This window comes from Syngnathus scovelli, chromosome 6 (assembly GCF_024217435.2).
Source record: "Syngnathus scovelli strain Florida chromosome 6, RoL_Ssco_1.2, whole genome shotgun sequence".
NCBI classification, from domain to species: domain Eukaryota; kingdom Metazoa; phylum Chordata; class Actinopteri; order Syngnathiformes; family Syngnathidae; genus Syngnathus; species Syngnathus scovelli.
The window spans coordinates 15,901,969-15,920,543 of NC_090852.1; the positions used below are offsets into that span (position 1 = coordinate 15,901,969).

Below are 18,575 nucleotides of genomic sequence, written 5' to 3' on the forward strand. Positions count from 1 at the left end.
TTGGATGATAACGTAGATAGACTGACAGATTAACGTATAAAATTGCAAGCAGATAATTCGGTAGATGGACGGATCAGAGAAAAGATGGGAGAGATTGCTTGTTTTTTTTTCTGGTCACAGGCAACTTGTTGCCAGGCAGATTTCATCTGGCTCAGGCATAAACGACAACTGCCACATTGGCTAGTATTTAATAGTTTTAAGGGCTAATGTCTAGTCTTTGTGTAAGAATAAAAGGCAGAGAGAGCGTGAGGCACATAGATTTTAGAACTGTCATTTATTTTCAGTACGTACATCCCTTCACAGATGGCTGGCTCAAGATGACATGGAATGTTGCAGCTCGGATTTGTTTCCTTGCATAAAATCGTCACTGTTGCAAGACACAAAATGTGTTCATTTTCAGACCAGCAAGGCCCGACTTTCTCCCCTCGATTCCTCAGCAACCTCACGCTGTACATTGAGTGTGGTCAGTCTGTTTATGCAAATGGAGGGAGGAGGTTACCGGGGGACAGTCAATGACCAATCGTCTGCTTTGGCCTCTCAGGTCACTTTGGGTCGCCTTATGTCACTGTGGATGTGGTTCGAGTGGAGTTCATGTGTGTGTGCGTGCACTTATAAAGCACCTGGATCAAGAAGACACATTCAAGATTTCATCGTTTAAAAAAAAAAAGAAAAAGAAAAAAAGTCAGGAGTCTCCATTGTGGACTCTGGAGATGGGGGCTTGCATGAAGTCCTTGAAGGGCCCCAGGGCTTCTTTCAGGGCTGAGCTCACCTCCGATGAGGAGCACGTGATGCACTCCACCAGAGTGGGGTACAAGGCGATCACCTGAGCCCACGTCTTGTCGTCCACTAAGGAGGGGGGGGGGGATTACGACACACAATAAAGCAATCTAAGAAATCATCCCCGCAGGCACAATGCAAATGAGTTCAGCTCAAAATGAAGGCACGCAAACATCGCGAAGGGCATCTCAAGAACACCATTTAGAAAAGTGTCTCCAATTAATCTGCTGAGAAATTTAAAAAAAAATGGGAAGAATTTTCAACTAGTGACCTTGTTGGGAATAAACTAAACGACTTGGAATTGAAAGTCATTTGACGAGTTGGTCCCAATTGTACGTGACACATTTTCTTCCGAGGAATAAAAAGAGGAACTTTTCATATTTAACGTGGGGTACACACCGTTTTCGGGTTGGGTCTTCTTCAGCGAGTCCATCAAAGTACTGATGGCCTTCAGGACAAAGATGATCTCCGTCACTTGTTGCCTGACAAGTATAGATGGAATAATGATTTCGATAAAAGTCCAGAGGGGGCAGGGCAGGGTGCGGGTGGTTACCTGGGCAGGGGGCAACGTCCACTCAAGCGCTCGTCCTCCACGTAGCGCTGCAGGACGTCCTGGGACCTTTTGAGGAGCACGGAGAGTGCCATGCGTGAGATGAAGCCCTCCTGCGGCGTGGATGCTTTGTTGCTGAAGGAAAACTGCAGCAGCGTCTCAAAACACACTTTGGAAAACTCCTCACGCATGCGCACGTCGATCTCGGCTTCTGTTTGGAGACAGAGAGGGACACGGTGAAGACGTGCACCTCTTCTGAGATAATAAAAACACGTGGGGGGGGTCCCATCTCACCTGTGAACGAAGGCGACTGTGAGTGGATGGAGCCTTTGTTGAGCATAGCCATGATCTGACCCACAAAGTCTTTGGGGATGAAATTGGCAAAAGGTAAAATCTCCGAGCTGATCAGCTGGACCACCTAATTGATAGTAGAAGAGAACAAAAGATGGCGTCACAAAACAAAGTCAAGTCGAATATCGTGCATTGCAATTTGTATTGATGGACCGACCTCCACATCAATGGCTTCGTTCTTCTGGAATTCCTGAATGGACAAGTTATCAGGAGGCGAGCTGTAAAGCACATCAACAATGAGTGTGATGGGCCATGGATGAGCTGGAATATTGATAGACTAAGGCAAAAGCATAATTTCATCGCCATCTAGTGGTGCCATGCTGCCAAGAAACTATGCTGAAGTCAGTTGAGGAGATTCATTTAGTGTCAGTGTAGTAGTGTCTTGTCCTAATCTTCTCGGTTCATTAATTAGTCAATTCCTGCTGAATGTAGCAGTTGATGGCAACGAAGCTTTAAAGGTGCTTTCACATGCTGGATTGCACGGCAATGAACCACTTTACTACTTTGTTACAGTTGGCACGTGTATTTATTTGGTTTGGAGCCTCGGTTGTCTTTACGAGCGTCGTTTCGTGTTTCACTGCTGAGAGCGTTGCTGTAAAAAAAACAAAAACCCTCTTGGAATACAGATGCACTTTGCTGCTGCTGCAGCAGCAGCAGAGCCCGACTTGATGGTCTTCCTCTTTTATGCCGGTTGTACACAATTGTTTTTGCAGACGTGGAAATTTGAAACCAAGCCACACGGCATGACACAAAACGGTAGATGGTTAAATGATGGAAAATAAGAAATGGCATTAATGGTGTGGTGGATTTTGTGGATTGGGGAAAGGCAGCAACTTGGGATGCCAGGTAGTAAAAAACAAAAAAAATTAAGACAAGTAAGCCGCAAAAACAGTAAAAGGTGTGAAATTTTGCTAATAGAAAAAAGTAGTGCCATCTCATGGACAAAAAGGAAATAAATAAATAAATAAATAAATAAATGTCTGAATAAAAAAGCTTTACATAAAAGCCCTGTGTTTGGATAAATAAGGTATGATATAGTTTCACTGTGTCAAGTTTTTGCTGCAAGCCACTAAAATATTGATTTTGAGCGGCTTTGCAGTTTTTTTTATCAAAATGACAATTTGACCTACATACTACCTAAAGAGTGAAAGGCACAAAGTGTCCTTCCCTCAGATGCCTTTAGGGTAAAAATAAGTGGATGAATCCCATAGTGGATTTCCAGTAAATCTCTTGTTCTCAAACTTTTGATACCAAAGTTAAATACAAGTGAACAATACTTAGGCTGTGATTTTTTTTTGGTTACCACTACAGGGAGCTCACATATTACATTTGAGAACCAACCAATAAAAAAAATACAAAATAATTAAATAAATGAATAAAAAATCTTCATACCTAGCCTGAGAGCACGTCAAAATAAAATTGCATTTTGCCCGTACCTTTTGGTGAAAAGAAAGTCTTCAAAGGCATTGGCCAGTTCGGGCCACATGGTGTCAAACTTCCCAGAGGCGGAGTGCTGACGGGCCACCGGCAGCCCGACGGACAGAACCTTGAGCAGGGAGGAGACGGCCAACTTCCAAGTGCTCTCGGACGGGCACGCGTACTTCAAACCCAGAGGCATCCTCAGCGTCTAAAGAGAAAAGACAAGTTATGAGGCCGAGTAACTGCGTTTAAGGGCATTCGGCCATTTTGAAAATGCTGACAGAAAGCATTTTGGCGAGTCGCTGCAATTTCATTCATTACAAGAAAAAATTGTATTTCTTGGCGGTCCTCTTTTCAGGCAACAGCTGGCCGTGTTGTTATGGAGATAAATAGGAGCGAGCTTGACATTTACGTCCATCTGCAGAGATGCTTTTCTGCAAATTAACTCTCTTGGGTTTGACGTTGCCTAGAAACAGCACTTGAAAATACCTTAAAAAAAAAAATGCAAGCCTGGGAAAGTTCAAAAGGAAATATATCGAACAGCTTCGATTTGCCGCTGAAAATGGAAAGCTATAAAACATCTGCGCATGAAATGACTCTCATTTCTTTATAACATCTTTAGGAGAAACCCGACGCGGCAAGGCCAAAGTCGATTTTGCTGATGTCGGCAGATGGAAAACACCTGCTTTGACGGCGATCATTTAACCAGACCGCGAGCGTACTCGCCAAACGGTTGGCGACTCAGCGTTATTCTAACAAAACTACACTGGAATCAAAGTTTACTTTCCATCATGAAGTAAAATTGAAAGATGCCAGAAATATAAGTAAAAATCCACCAAAAACTTTTTCAAGTACACTTGAGATATATTGGTAACCTCGCCACTTAAGAGACGATCCAGACCACAGTGAACATAAAACAAGTTCTGCTCCTTAGCGGCATGTTTGTAATGGCCCACCTTAATGATGCCCTGCAGGACCTTCTCGTTGATGACTGCCTTGTGGCACGCCGTTTTGTGGTACAGCTCCACCAGCACTTCCAGGGAGCGCTCGGCAAAGGGCACGTAGTTTAAGGCAACCCACTCTGCCTGCATTTCACACACACACACCAAAAAAAAAAAAAAAATTAAATGAGTTATTATTCAACACGTATTATGTTATATTAATAAAAGCGTGAGTAGTTAATAAGGGACATTTGGAAGTTTCACACACATTTGTAAAAGCAATTATCGCCACGCTCGTGTAGAATTTAATATGACGAGATAACGACACCGTCGGGGAGGTAGTTTAACACGTTTAATTATTGTGGCGCAGACAAACAAGAAGCACACGTGGAACGAGTACCTCTACGACGGTGTCACTCAAAACCGAGCTGTTTATTTTAGGTTGTGTGGGTGGACCGTGACTGCATGATGTTTAATAAAGTGCAGTGGGTGGAGTCATGCAGCCATTGTCACCAGCTAGGCTACTGCTCCCACAGAGAAAGCAAATATGAGCAAAGATACAGCAAAAAAAAAAGGTGAATCAAATCAAATTCAAAAGGAGATTGTTTTTCCCTACCAGTGCAATCAAGAATTTACTAATTTAAAGCTCCAAATGGGTATAAATTTAAATAATTATTGAATAATTCAAATTCAGAAGAATTTTTTTCCTACCAATGCGATCACGAAAAAATAATTTAAAGCTCCAAACGGGTATAAAATCAAATTAATTATTAAATAAATTGAAAAGGATATTTTTTCCCCCTACCAGTGCAATCAAGGAAAAACAAATGTAAAGTTCCAAATGGGTTTAAATGAGCTCAATCTCAGTGGCGATTCTAACAAGGGGGGGGGGGGTGCCTTTAAGAACCACACAAACACCGAGCAAACCACAAGCATTGGGAGGAGATGGCACTGCATAGGAGGTTAGAATGCGGAGTGAGCGAGAAGCTCTCATGCTGTGCCATCGCTCATCCCGCCCACCCAGGAAAAGCTGGAATGAAAACATGAGCAGTCGTGCAAGCACGGCAGATTACAAATACAAGGGTGGGGGGGTGGGGGCGGAGGATGGAACTCACCGGCGCAAAGAGCTGGATCTAAAACGGTTATCCGGTCAGTGAGTAGTCCCAGAAACAGAATAAGAAAAAATTGGAATTAAAGTTTCACGTTCAAATTTGTTTGTCGTCTCAGTGAGGTTACGTCATCCAGACAAGATTTATGGGGGGAACATTCAGTCTGACCGGCGACCGGACAACGAGAGCGATATAGACCACCCGCGACATCGGTTTGGCCGGGACAGGAATGTAGTTTGACCCTTTCGATTAAACAATTTCAAGACGGATCAAAATCGGGGGGTGGGGAGGGGAGTCTGCGGTTAGTACCGGTAAAAACTGAATGGCGTCATTCTCTCAGCCTGCCCAGCGTTATGAGGACGACGAGGAAGCGCATGCTGGATTTGAAAACTCAAGTGGAACTTCCAAAGTTGAACACACAATGCTGATGGGGCGGGGGAGGGGGCGCACACGATTGTCAGTCAGTTTCCGACTGTCGAATGAATGTTACCTGGTTGTATTTGGCATTGGCCACGTGTTTGGTTTCCATCCTGCCGTACTGCGGAGGCTTGCAGGAGAATTCCACGAAGAGTAGCAGCTGTTCAAAGATGGCCGGGTACATGACCTGCAGGTTCTCTGGGCCCACACAGATGGCCTGCGGCGGCGGGGAAGGAAGCCACAAACAAACACTGCTGACATCCACCGAGGAGACAACGACATCACATCATTTAGCGGGGCCCACGCACTGTTTCAATGTGGCGTGGATTTGGAAGAGAAATTTGTCATATATACAAATAGATATATATTTTTTATTGCCAAGACATTGGCTGTTTTTAAAAATATATATATATTTTACCTTCTGCAAAACATCCAGAGCAGTGAGCACGGCTTCCTGCAGGCTGGTGAGGACGGCCTCGGTGTAGGAGGGCAGAATGAACGGGGAGGCGTCGCTGCTGATGGGTACCGACACGGCGCCGTGAAGGATGACCCCCAGCTTCTTCAGGTCCTCCATGCTGAAGTTGGCCTTGATGTGCTGGTACAGGGCCGGGAAAATTTGGATGAGTGCCGTGAGGAAGGGCTGGCTGGGGATGAAGGAGAGCTTCTCCGTCTGGCCACTAGGCGGCCTGGTGCTATCCGTTCCCGTGCGGTACCACGTGTTCCACGCCGACCACCACAACGATAAGTCCTCCAAGGCCGACTCCTCCCCGGGCGGAGGGGCCTGCAGCTCGGCGCCGTTGTAGCAGGTCAGCCGCTCCACCAGCGAATCCGAACGCACTAGCGGTCTGCCAGGACCGGACGCCGAGAGGGCATCGATTAGGACCGGCGGGACGCCAATAGCGGCAAACGCGTCGCCTGCTTTGTCCGAGTCTTTCGCAGGGGTAACGATCTGCAGGATCTCTTGAAAGCTCTTGAGGGCAGCGAGGGACACTTCATTGTTCTTGCTCAGCGCGGCTGACTGGATGTGGGTCAGGAGGACCTCCCATGCTTCAAAGAAGTCACCTGTAGTGACATGGAAACAAAACTCTGTCACCTCTGGCCATTAAGACCAATGCAGTGACTAAATAATACTTGGCCATATTTTTGTTGGGACTCACCTAGTTTTTGGAGGAGGTACCGCCGGGTGTTGAAAATCCGGGCGACCCCGGCCAAAGTCAGCACCCAAGTCTCGGCCCACTGTTTCTCTGCTGTGTCACGCGAGTGGTGAATGAGGATGTTCCCGCCGCCGGACTCGATCTTCTCCTTGTCCGCCGTGGTGGACGACGTCCTGACGCAGTTCAGCAAGTGAAACAACACCTGGCGGCAAAAGAAAAAATCATATTTGGGACATTGGAGCAAGAATCTTGTTAAATAATAAACATAAGCTGCTTCCTCTGCCTACCTTCCAGACCACAATGTGCCACGTCGGCTGATGCAGCAAGGTGCCATGCGCAGCGATGGTGGAAAACAACGTCTGCCCGGCGCTTTTCCGCACGGCGGGCCTCGGATCCACGCAAAGCTCGCCTAACTTGGCATAGAGGCAGAGCCACAGGCAGTCGAAGGGAGGAGCGGGATGGAAGGGCCTGTTGAGGGTCTCGCCTTTCTCCCGGGCCTGCTTCTGCTGGGCCTCTTCTTCCCTGTCCAAATCTTTTGTGATGGCTTCACCCCTTTGGAAGAAGTGATCTGAAATGTTCCACTGATGGCAGGAAAGGAAGCGGCAGTTAAAAGAATGGGAGAAGTAAGTTGCGACACAAATTTCTGGACAACTGCGTGCGAAGCCTCACGAGTAGGCCAATTGAGGTGAGACTGATGTTGAGCTCCTGGTTCTGTAGGCCGAAACTTCCGGCCACATCCACAACAATCTGGAGGCACGTGCAAGGCATGGTGGGGAGGAAGTCTGTCACCACCAACTGCAGGCACTGGAAGGCTGTTCGGATCAACGACTCACTGCGGACCCAGCGCACACGTTGGTCAGTATCAAAAAAGGTTTGCTCGATTCAAAAGGCTCTCGCTGCATGCGCTTACCCTTGATCGTTGCGAATAGCTCCTATGACACCCAAGACGAGGGGCCAGCCGGGGCCCAGACTGTCCCCCTGGCTCTGGAGGATTTGCAGCACGCTTTCCAGCTGCTTTTGTCGGATGTCGGCGTGGAGCACGTTGGACAACTCCTTCAGCGGGTTTAGCAGCAGAAGCTGCAGTCGCTTGGAGGAAACACAGCTTTATTTAGTTTTGCATTATCTCATTTTTTTGTCATGTACTAAATATTTAAATAAATAATATTTTATAAATATAATAATATACAATATATATATATTTTTTAAACAAGGGCACTTGCTATCAGGCAGAGAGCCGAGCATACTCTGCTTTGTGAGCTGGACCAGAGGGTTTGACTACCTGATTCTGTCCGAGAGGCGGCTCGTGTTTGTAGTCCAGGCCGGCTTTAATGAGTGCCGTCAAGGCCTCGGCCCCCCACTCTCTCATCCTGGAGTTGGGGTGCTGGCAGACCTGCGGGACACGTCACATCATACGCACAAATGCAAACATGCCTGTGTGTGTTTGTGGACGCGTGGGTGGATTTGTGTGCGTTTTTTTTCTTTGCCGCTGCATCAGCGCCGATTGCAAGGGAGGTTGAAAGGAGCGATCCGTTTCCCAGCAGATTTCAGCGTAGGCGTGTGCGGTGTGTGTGTGAAGCAAAACGGATGATGATAAAATAGAGTTGCTTGCCAAATACAAATGTAATCAAATCACGTTTGTATAGACATGAGAATGGCGCCGTGTCCACACAGACAAAAGGTGTTAAAGATGACTATCGTTGGACTAATAACATAATCGCCCAAAAGACATTCTTACTATCACAATAAGTAATAAGTAAGTTTTGTGTATTTTTTTTCTTTAATAATCCATCTGATGGTTGAATAGGTGCAATCGGAAAAATGGCCCGGGGCAATTATGCTATTATGCTAACGATACGGCTTCATCAATATTGTCAAAGAGATAAAATAGATGAGATCTTTCTTAAAACTGTTGTCTGGTTTTTTTAGCACGTGAATGTGAAGCCTGCAGACAAAAAAAAAAAAAAAAAAAAAAAAAGACAGAGCCAGATCCTGCTTTGGTGGCAAAACACTTTTTGCAAAATGAAGACTAAGCACAGTGGACACATTGTATAGCAGCGACGTTACTCCCGACATGATGACAGAGAGAAGATAAGGACCGGGGGAGAGAGCAAAACAAAAAAGCACAAAGAATGAAAGGCCAAGGAAGTTTGGATGAGTGAGTCGTCACTTACCTTCTGCAAAACAGACAGGAATGCAAAAGAGAGGGGGGAGATAAGAAAGAAAATATGAAAAAAAACCTTTCCTCACTAGGGGGAGACTCAACTCCCTGATATGAAAGGTCAAAGCATTTGTCTTATTTCAATTTAGCATGCAGACACGCACAAAAAAACAGCGATGGGGTCAAATATTTCATTTTATGTTACCTCCAGTAAATGTCCAGTCAGAGGCCTCCAGAGAATCTCGATGCGATCCATGTTCACCAGCCCCGTCTCCAGCAGCTTGGCCACAGCGAACAGCGACGGCTCCTGCGTGCAAGACAAAGTCCATTTTTCTGCTTTTTTGTTTTTGGAGTGCAAACAATTTAAAATTTTGGAATTGACATGAATTCGATGCGCAATTTGTCTTTACGGGCCACCTAAAATGTTGTGGCGGGCCGTATCTTTGACACCCCTGTGACTTAAAGGCACGCGTGCTCAATACCTTGTTGGTCCCGTAGGCCATTTCCATCGCTTCCAGCGAAAGAGAACATAAAGCGTTGATCAAATGATGAAGGGAAACATCATCCAAGTACCTAGAGCACATACGTACAGACATTTCGGTCATGATAGCATAACTTGATACCATTGGAATAAGTTACTACAATATGTGTTCTCACTGGGAGCTCTCAAAAAGCCTGGAGAGAATGTTGGAGATGACAGGTAAGTCGGTCATCACAGCCGTGGTCAGGACCTTAATGGGATGGAGATGAAATCATGCTCAGAAAATGCACCATCACAGCCGTATAGAGAATGTTGCAGGCCAGCGTACCGTAGTGGGTCCCTCCACGGCTCTGCCGGGTTTGAGGGCACCGCCTACGCTTGGCTTTAGTCCCAGGATCCACACTAAGTGCTAGAATCAGAACGACAATCATTTACGACGATTATTTATTGAATTAAAAATCACAGTGTTTCTGAAGACTCACACAGCCTTAAGATTTTGTATTGTTTGTGTATTGTGTTTTCAACCTCTGGCCACCAGGGGTCAGTATAAAAAAACACACAAAACCATTTCACAACTGTAAGATGCAGTAATATTTGTATTTTTGTAGAGACAAAATAGATGACTATTGTTAGAGTGTCTGCCTACGTGTATTGTGTGTGTGTTCTCCACTTTTCAGTTTTTCCGAGGAAAACAAGTGATTATCAGTGTTTTTGTTTTTTTAACTCAATGCATTTTAATGAATATTTCTATGATTAAAGGCTATATAAATAAACTTGACTATGTGTGAAAACACCTTCAAATCAACATCAAAATAAATGAAACCGTTCTTTTTTTTTAAAAGCACGGTGGGTGGCTGTACCTGCAGTGTGGCCAGAACCAGTTGCCAGGAGGTGCCCAGCACGGCGCCGTGGCAGTGGGCCAGGTTCAACAGCGTCCGCATGCACTGAATGTTCTTGGCCGTCAGCTTTGACAGAAACGCACAGTGAGAAACGTCGTCCATTACGTCGGAACAAAGACCCATTTGAGAGAGGGGAAAACAAAGTCACTGTCTTAAGTTATTATTATTATTATTATTGGCATCGCTGCATCCCTAACATAAAAATTATCCTTGGTTACGTCTGTCGATCAAAAATGACGACACGGTAGATCCTTACCACAACGGTTCCTTGGGGCTGGGCGCTGAGTGGTTGCCCGACGGCTACCACCTGCTGATGAGACTCGCTAGAGGGGCTGATAATTTGCACATTCTGGCCCTGAATTGAGTAGGCTGTAGAAAGAAAAAAAACACACACAAGATGGGTTGTGTTATAACAAACACTGAAAGCCTGCAGGAGAAGCTCTTTTAATCAACTCAACATGTGCAGACCAATTAGCCGGCTTTATCTATACAAGCTAATATGCAAATAGTAAATGTCTAAGGGGGGCTTTTTGAAAGAAGCTGCGTGTGCACGTTTGAACACTCCCCAGGCGCCGTCTTAATTAGAAGTCACGGCAGAACGTTATGGATTACCGCAATAAGAGACGAGCACCGGGGGGGCGCCACATGCTGAGAGTTTACACGAGAAACTCAGTTGAACAGCGCACACTTCAAACCATGAGGATACGCAAAACTCATTAATTTAACATCAATACACATGACTGCAGGCGCAAATTTCATCAAACATCAGGTTGCATTTTTAGGTATCGGCTTCCGCTACCTTTGCTGGACAAGTTGGCGGCGTTGCTGCTGAGAACGGTCAGCGCGTAGTGCGGCGGAAGAGAGGCCTTGCAGATGGCCGTGATGAAGGCGTCGCGTGGAGTCACCAGGCCCAAGCGACCGCAGAGCGAGGCCATGGTCAGCTCGGCCTTCAGGATGTTCTCCGTGGCAGTCTCGTCGGTGCTGCAAGCAAGCAGATGTGCTCTGTGTACTTGACGCCTGGCAGAGCCAAGGACTTCATTGAAGGTAGCGCTCGTTCACTTACCTGGCATCGAGCAACAAAGACAAGGCGGCGAGCAGACCGCACCAGCAGGCACTGACCATCTCCTCCCACACCAGATGAGCTCCTGAGACACATTAGGCAGAAGACCATCATGAATGCCCATTATACCAAAATCCAGCCTGACATCGGAAGATGACCCCAAACAACATAACTTAATTTCCAAATCACGTCTCACCAGGTGGTGGCTGCCAGTTGTGGTCGGGCTGAGCCTCCCTGGACTCAGCCGCCGCCTCCTCCTCTGCTGCCAGCTCCTTTTCAATCATGGTGGTGATGCCTCGGACCAGATCCAGGAGGCCGCTGAAGGCGACTGACATGGCGTAACCCTCGGGGATGGACGGCGGCTCCACTTTGTCCAGCATTTCCAGGCTAGCGGAAATGTGAACGTTAAGGAATGTTACGTGTGGCGCGAACAGAGTAGTTTCGGTGGAGTCTCACTAGGTGGCCTTGGCGCTGCCTTGGACGCTGACGGTCATCAGGGGGATCCAGGTGCCGCGGTATTCAAACGCAGCCTGGGTAGTCAGGGTCCCGCTGACGCCCCCTGGGCCTGGACCGCCCTGAGCTGTGCCCTGGGGACCTGATCCAGAGCCACCTAAAAAAAGATTGTAACAGACTTGATATATGGCTTGGCGGTTGATTGATTTTATTGAGCCTTTTCTACAAGTGGGGAAAATAAATCAATTTAAAACTAAATATCCATGCGGGTACGGCACTAGTCATTTGTAAATGGCAAGGTCTCAAAAGAGACCAACATCATACCAGCTGGTGCACCGACAGCTGACGCATTGCCCACATTAGGAACGATGAAGAGGGACTGGATAAAGGAGCCCAGGGCATTGACAATGTCTCGGAACACCTTGGTGGAGTGCTGCTTCATGTCATACGATTGGCAGAAGGAACTAGAACAAAAGGAGGGATTCAAAAATGACTTTTGGAAGGACTACCTATCAATGACTCATTCGCACTTTATTACCATATTTATTGGTTTGACTTCAGATTTTAAGACGACACTAAATGTGATTAAAAGTCAAGTCAAAGATTCGCTTGTGACATCTTTTTCAGTCACTATAATTAAAAAAAAAAAAAAACATGGTGGGAATTGGTGGGAAAGTTGACAAGTGGATGAGTTGACTAGTCTGTGAACCCCCTAATTTTTTTATTTAAACAAAAGCCTGCGCTTACCGTAATAAATGTGGCTGCACACACAGCCTATGTACCGACTCCACGGCCACAGCTCTGAGCCACTGCGGCTTTTCCCCATCCAGAAACTTTACAAGCAGAGACAGGAAGATCTCACACTCTGTTACCTGGAGAAAGCAAATTCAAGTCATGAAGATGGAAGGGAAAAAAAAAAACACACCATCAAATAACACCAAACTATAATATTATCATTATATCATTATTATATTAAATCAATCTCTTGAAAAGCCCCGATGAGAAGTAATCGTTTCACCATTTCAACTAAGAACATGAGCTTCCACTCTTGAGGAAACCTCTGATCCAGAACGGCAGCCATAGTGAGCAGCTCTGGCACGCTCGTACCAGCAGACTGTAGAAGTGCTTGATGAGTACGGAGACCACGCGTAGCAGCCGCATGCAGATGGGGAAGTAGGGCTTCTCCACGGGAGCCGGCGAGGCGGCGCTGCTGCTGCCCTGTCGGAACTTGATGTTGGGTGAGAAGAGCTTGATGACGAGCGGACACACGCGCTCCTTTAGCAAGAAGCTGAACTCTTGGTGCTGAAAGAGAGGAAACCGATCATGAGACATTTTTTTTTGGGCAAACAATATTAATATTTAAACATGTTGTCTAATGCTGTGACAGATGTAGCAACAGATCCCCCTCGTGGGATCCGATCAATAAAAACACTTGAAATTCAACGGAAGCACCTGTAGGAACACGCCAGGGAAATCGTTGAGGACCGACTCCAGCAGCTCCAGGCCAAACGTCCGCGTCATCTCCGTCATCCCCACCAGCCAGTAGGGGGCGTCTGCGTTCACCAGCTGACACAGGTCCTGAAAAGGGTGGGGCGGGCAAATAATGAGCGGTGTGTTCAGCAAGAGTATGAGTGATGCTATTTGCAAGTTGTTCAAGTTATGAGTCTTCTGTTCACATAGCTACACAGATGAAGAGCAGTCAAGAGAGATGTCAATAGTGCATACAGCTGTGAAGGTGGCTGCCGCCCCCTTGTGGACATACCTGGAAGAGCATGTATGCGTCTTTGGCACTCGGCCTCAAAGTGGTGACAGACCGCCTGTTGGTATTGCCCTGGACAGGAGGAGGCTGGTCCACGATACCTGAGACAAACACAGAATTGATATATAAGAGTTGTGCCAATAATGTTTGACTCTGGAATGTAACAAAAAATAAACAAAATGAAAAACAACACAGTCACAGCCCCATTCCCCGGCCTTCGAGTCGGGACCTTTGAAACGCTCGTCCTCAGCCACCATCCTCTCGAAGACCACGGTGACCACCTGCCGGACGGTGGCGGCCGCCGTGTTGTTAGTGATGTTGTCCTTGGTGAAGTGGAGACGGAAACAAAGCACAATGGCCTGCAACAGCACACGGCAACAGCAATGTTGATTTAATGTGACACAAGTTCAATGTGAGCATTGTGCGTGTGTGCGGGTGTGACTCGACCTTGGAAAGTACTTCGTCGTGGACCACCGTATTGGTGGTTAGCAGTACCAGCACTGTTTGCAGGAGCTTCAACTCCTCCAAACCGTTCTCCATCAGCTGCCAGAGCATGTTGATGATGTTGCCTGCCGCCGCCTGCGACAACAAATGCCACCAAACTTTTATCATGCGTACAAAAGGATCAGATGATGCTGTGCGCTTCATTTGAAGTGATGCTGACATATCTGTGCTTTCATGGGTGCCGCAGCTGTTCATGAAGTCCCTCAAGAGTGGCCAGTTGTTGTTTTTTAATGGCCGCCGGTGTAATTTTTAACCTTGGTGTCTGTCAGATTTTTCCTTTTTTTTGCATTAATAAATCAAATTAATTATATTTAGCATGTATTTGGATTGTCTATGTGACATATTAAAACTGATTTGATCGAACTATTCAAGTAATATTAGCAAGGGCACTCAGACTCAGTGTCCACAAAATTAGGAACACCTGACTCAAAACAAGAGCTATGTGTGTGTTTCCTCGGGTGAAGCAGGATGACACAAATAAGTCACGACAGAATGTCCTTGGGCCAGATCATCTTCATGGCCTCTATGACCAGCCTTGGTGTGCTGTCTGCATTTGGATTAAGGAGGTCGCCTGTCCAACCCGCCGCTGTCCTCACCTCAGAAACCACCTCGTGGGACATGAGCCTCTGGATGGCAGCCAGACACAGCTGGGTGATTTTAGGCTCTTTGGTGCCGCAGCCCATCAAGAAAGGCTGCACCACTTCGGAGCTATTCTCCTTCAGAGCTGCGGAAGAAGAAAAAAAACATGTCAACGTCATTCAGTATTTTGGGAATTCCAAGACACAGAGGGGGACCCACGACTTGTTGTTCGATTCAAAGTTCTCCTTTTAAGTGAGATCAGAATTAGCTGTGTTGTTTAAAGCGCGTCAAATCTTAAGTCTGAGGGAGAGCCTTGTGCTTGAAATGTCACAACAAAGAAGATACTTCGACGTGTTCTGCTCGGTTTGCTTCCACACCGCGAGATCCTCTTTGATCGTTTTGAGGTCACCCAAGCAGTCTATACAACAATTGGCCAGATTTGCGCATTCCCTTCCTTTTGAGATAAGTCAGAAAAGGGCCGATGGTGAATGACCATCCAACTAAGACTGGTGGACTCAGTCAGCATCTTTTTTTAGTGGCATGTGTGGATTTATTGTTTTACTATTTGATGAGACAGAAAAGCGAACAAATATTAGCATCAGAGTGACGGTTCTTTTCATGAAAATTGTTTTCTCTCAAATTCAGTCAGAAACACGCATTTTTAGCCAAACCAAGAAAGTTCAACAGTTGATTACTAAAAAATGAAAACTTTTTTTCTGGTTAAAGACGATATTCTGTGGATCTTGAAGTATCAGGGAAACGTTCCAAAATGGCTGACAGTATAGAAAAAAACAGATGCCAGTGAATGTGTCAGAGTTTAGTTAAGCTGCCCTAAAAAAATAAATAAAATTGTGTGTAGTGTGCACCCTGCTTAAGGCTCAAAAGGATACCAAAGCCCGGCCGGCAAGCAAGAGTGAGCAGATTCACTCACCAGCTAGTATGTCGGTATTTCTCGCTGCAATTGTCTTAATCTTCACAATGCCAGACTCAGCCGCCTAAGGGGGAGAAGAGAAAGAAAGCAATTGGGTTCAAGTGCAATAAAAAAAAAGCACAGCAGCATTTCATACAGAGACGCTGCCATAGTAAACCCTTTTTCGTGGTATATAATTTGGAGATGGACATGAACCTCGAAGGAAAAACCACAAACTACTTTTTTTTAAATGAGGCAACATCTGTCTTGTTGAGAGTTATTTCCTCACACTGTTTACTTCTCTGCAGAGAGGACGGGGCACTTCTTTTATTCCATTAATGATTTAAAATGCATTTCTATGTAACATATTAAAATAATGATTATAAATGTCATTGTAAGGTGGTGAGACATTGTTATTATCACAACAAGGGTCAGAAAAGTCACAAAGTGGGTCGTCACGGTAACCCAAGTTGTGTTTTGGCATTTGCACGAGGCAATTGTGAGTAATTTGAACTGATGCTTGAATTTAAGTCAAGCTTGAGGGTGTTCTAATTCTAGAGAAGTCATTTTCTTTCCACAGAAGCCTAAAGGAAAACTCGGGGATTCAACTCTCACCACTTGCTCAGAAAGAAAGTGGTGTTTGAAGCTTTCCAGTTGCCTGTGAACAGCTTTTACCAACGTCACATAAGAGCCTCTGTGAAAGATGGCATTCAAGAGCCCTCAGGTTATTTATAACAATACGAGCGCATTTGGGGAAGAATTTGAAAGCAGAAGTGATTCCCGTCTGCTCATCTATTTGACAAGGAAGCGGCACACAGACACTGATGTAAGTGTCCAAATTCAGCAGATTTCTGGAACGATGACAAGCCTTGTTATTTTTTTTTTTTAAACGTTAACAACATCAACCAAGTGTTACAAATTCTTCCACATGTTGCTCAAATCGGAGGCCTTTCTTTCATTTGAAGACTTCTGTGATCAAATATATTCTGTTCCATGAATTGACTTATTCACGTTTTTTGGAAAATGAAGGGGAAAAAAAAATGTTTTCATACAGTCGTCGATATAATGAGTAGGAAACAGACTCAACTAAGGCTGGGCGGAGTAGAAATGATTTTCTAAGCAGCCTTGTGGAGTGATACAAGCCAAGCAAATGAACGATGAAGGGGATTTGTGTTTGTTGAGGAGCTTTGCGGTGTCATAAAGCCTGCCTTGTCTCCTCTGTGACTCACAACAATAGCCACACACACACACACACCAATAGCCAGAAACACACACACCAAGTGGAGGAATGGCACAACAGAACAGATAATTGAAGGGGAATGAAATAATTTGGAACAAGTTTACGAGTACGTGGAAATTTTTCTCAAAATAAAATTTAATCTTAGGCACAGGGAGGCTTACTGTTCACGCTCGTATTCCTATAAATTGCCTGCAAAGGAGTCGAGACGAGCGAACCGCTGCACCATCACTCGATATAGCTGTCATTAAACTCAACATCAATGCAGCATTTAATTAGGGCTGTCACTATCGAATCGTTTTAGAAATGATTACCCAACACACACTTTTATTTAATACTCCAATGATGGGAGTCATTAGACCGTTTCTCGTCAATTTGGGTTGTTTTTGTCAGAGACAGCTAAGACAGCCCTGCCTTCTCCAATTCGGACAGTCAGGAAAAAAAAAAAATCCGACAATGTGTAAGCGCGTTCTCTGCTTTTTGGATAGAAACCAGTCTGGCTTGCCAAAACAACCCACGTCTCTTGCTGATGACTAAATTATAAACAGTTCAAACTTTGGCCAGCAGAAAAAAATGTATCATCCAGTTATTGTCAGACAAGCGATTAATTGATTTTGCAAAGATCTGTTGACAATACACACAGGGACATTCTGGGTCACGGTTGAAACTATGCATGGGAAATTAATTAAATTAGAAAAAGTACGTGGACATGACTTAAGGATAGGGTCGGGCCCGATCCTTATGTCATGTCCACAGTTTGACGTGGCACAGAGCCTACTCGTTTGAACAAGCAGCTTATTCATGGGCCGAACTTTTTCACGGACCCGTCCAGTAAGAGGCCCGCTGGTGGTGATGGTGGTTAGGTTACACTTGTGGAGGAAAAAAGAAGTAAAAATAGAGCCTATGCTAAGACTGACCTCTTTAACTGGGGGGAATTTCTTCTTGCACTCCATGGAAAGCGAGCGCAGGTCGGTCTGCATGTTCTCCAGCAGTTTCTTCACCGCTTCGGGACTGCTGGTCGACATCTTTGAGCCCAAGGAGTGTTCGACGGACGCAAAAGGGGGTAAAAATAAATTAAATAGCGGTCAGGCGACGTGGGGCACGGCAGCGCGGACGTGATCACCGCCGCCACCCATCCACTCCCTCTCCGTTTAATAATCCGCCGCGACTTTTTTTTTTTTATTTGTCTCCCCTGGAATAGAGCACGGAAACGCCGCGGTGGATCCGTACGGGAGCCCCCGTCTGGCTTGCTTGCAGCGCCGGTGCGCAGGAGAGCGGCGACGACGCCGACATAAGTCCACTTTCACAAAGCAGGTCGGGCGTTAAACTAAGATGACATGTCACCCTTTCAAATGTATCTTCATTCATCGACTGTACTTGTCAACTAGCGTTCGGGGGCGACGTAAGTGGCATCGGCCGCCGTTAGCTTGGCTTCTTCTTTACCCACAATGCCTCAGTGCTCTGTGGGTGACACGTCACTCATACTTCCGTAAACACTGAGCCATTCATCAAAATGGCCACAGCGACCCCTGCTGAATAAACCGTATATAGACCCTTCAGCAACACATTAAAAAAATATGCATTTTAATGAAAACAAAAAAAGCATTCTACGGGAACGTAGCGCGTCTTGAAAACATATAGTAATGCATAAATGCATGAATGAATAAAATATGACGAATGAAACACTAAGTATTATAATTTTATGCTTTGACATTGTGCTGCTTCTCGTGTTTGGACTGACATCGCAACGTTGGTCTCATTTTTTGGCTAAAATTGGATCTCATCAAAGATTGATCAAACTCACATATCACAATGCC

The 18,575-nt window shown here is 45.6% G+C and overlaps 1 protein-coding gene and 1 long non-coding RNA gene across 4 annotated transcripts; one reads left to right on the top strand and one right to left on the bottom strand.

The window, feature by feature from the left end:
• Positions 1–255: 255 nt before the first annotated feature.
• On the bottom strand, positions 256–18,232 carry mon2 (MON2 homolog, regulator of endosome-to-Golgi trafficking). Of its 3 annotated transcripts, none has more exons than XM_049722192.2 (35): positions 17,676–18,232; positions 15,543–15,606; positions 14,629–14,756; positions 13,976–14,107; positions 13,758–13,887; positions 13,532–13,629; positions 13,222–13,347; positions 12,877–13,071; positions 12,517–12,641; positions 12,094–12,233; positions 11,773–11,926; positions 11,513–11,703; positions 11,320–11,401; positions 11,056–11,237; positions 10,513–10,625; positions 10,218–10,322; positions 9,686–9,766; positions 9,534–9,607; positions 9,359–9,449; positions 9,082–9,183; positions 7,998–8,108; positions 7,629–7,795; positions 7,388–7,550; positions 7,006–7,299; positions 6,722–6,920; positions 5,983–6,626; positions 5,638–5,781; positions 5,154–5,171; positions 4,054–4,182; positions 3,115–3,305; positions 1,836–1,896; positions 1,622–1,745; positions 1,331–1,538; positions 1,177–1,259; positions 256–846 (listed from the first exon to the last, which is right to left on the bottom strand). In XM_049722192.2, the coding sequence occupies exons 1-35, from the start codon at positions 17,781–17,783 to the stop codon at positions 683–685; spliced, it is 5,121 nt and encodes a 1,706-aa protein (XP_049578149.1). In that variant the 5' UTR covers positions 17,784–18,232; the 3' UTR covers positions 256–682. The 3 variants fall into 3 exon arrangements, with proteins under 3 accessions (XP_049578149.1, XP_049578148.1, XP_049578150.1); XM_049722191.2 differs by having other exon boundaries at positions 7,629–7,804; positions 17,676–18,231; XM_049722193.2 differs by lacking the exon at positions 5,154–5,171 and having other exon boundaries at positions 7,629–7,804; positions 17,676–18,231.
• On the top strand, positions 15,951–16,519 carry LOC125970182 (uncharacterized). The gene is made up of 2 exons (XR_007482031.1): positions 15,951–16,020; positions 16,102–16,519. It is a non-coding gene; the product is annotated as an uncharacterized lncRNA (long non-coding RNA).
• Positions 18,233–18,575: the final 343 nt, after the last annotated feature.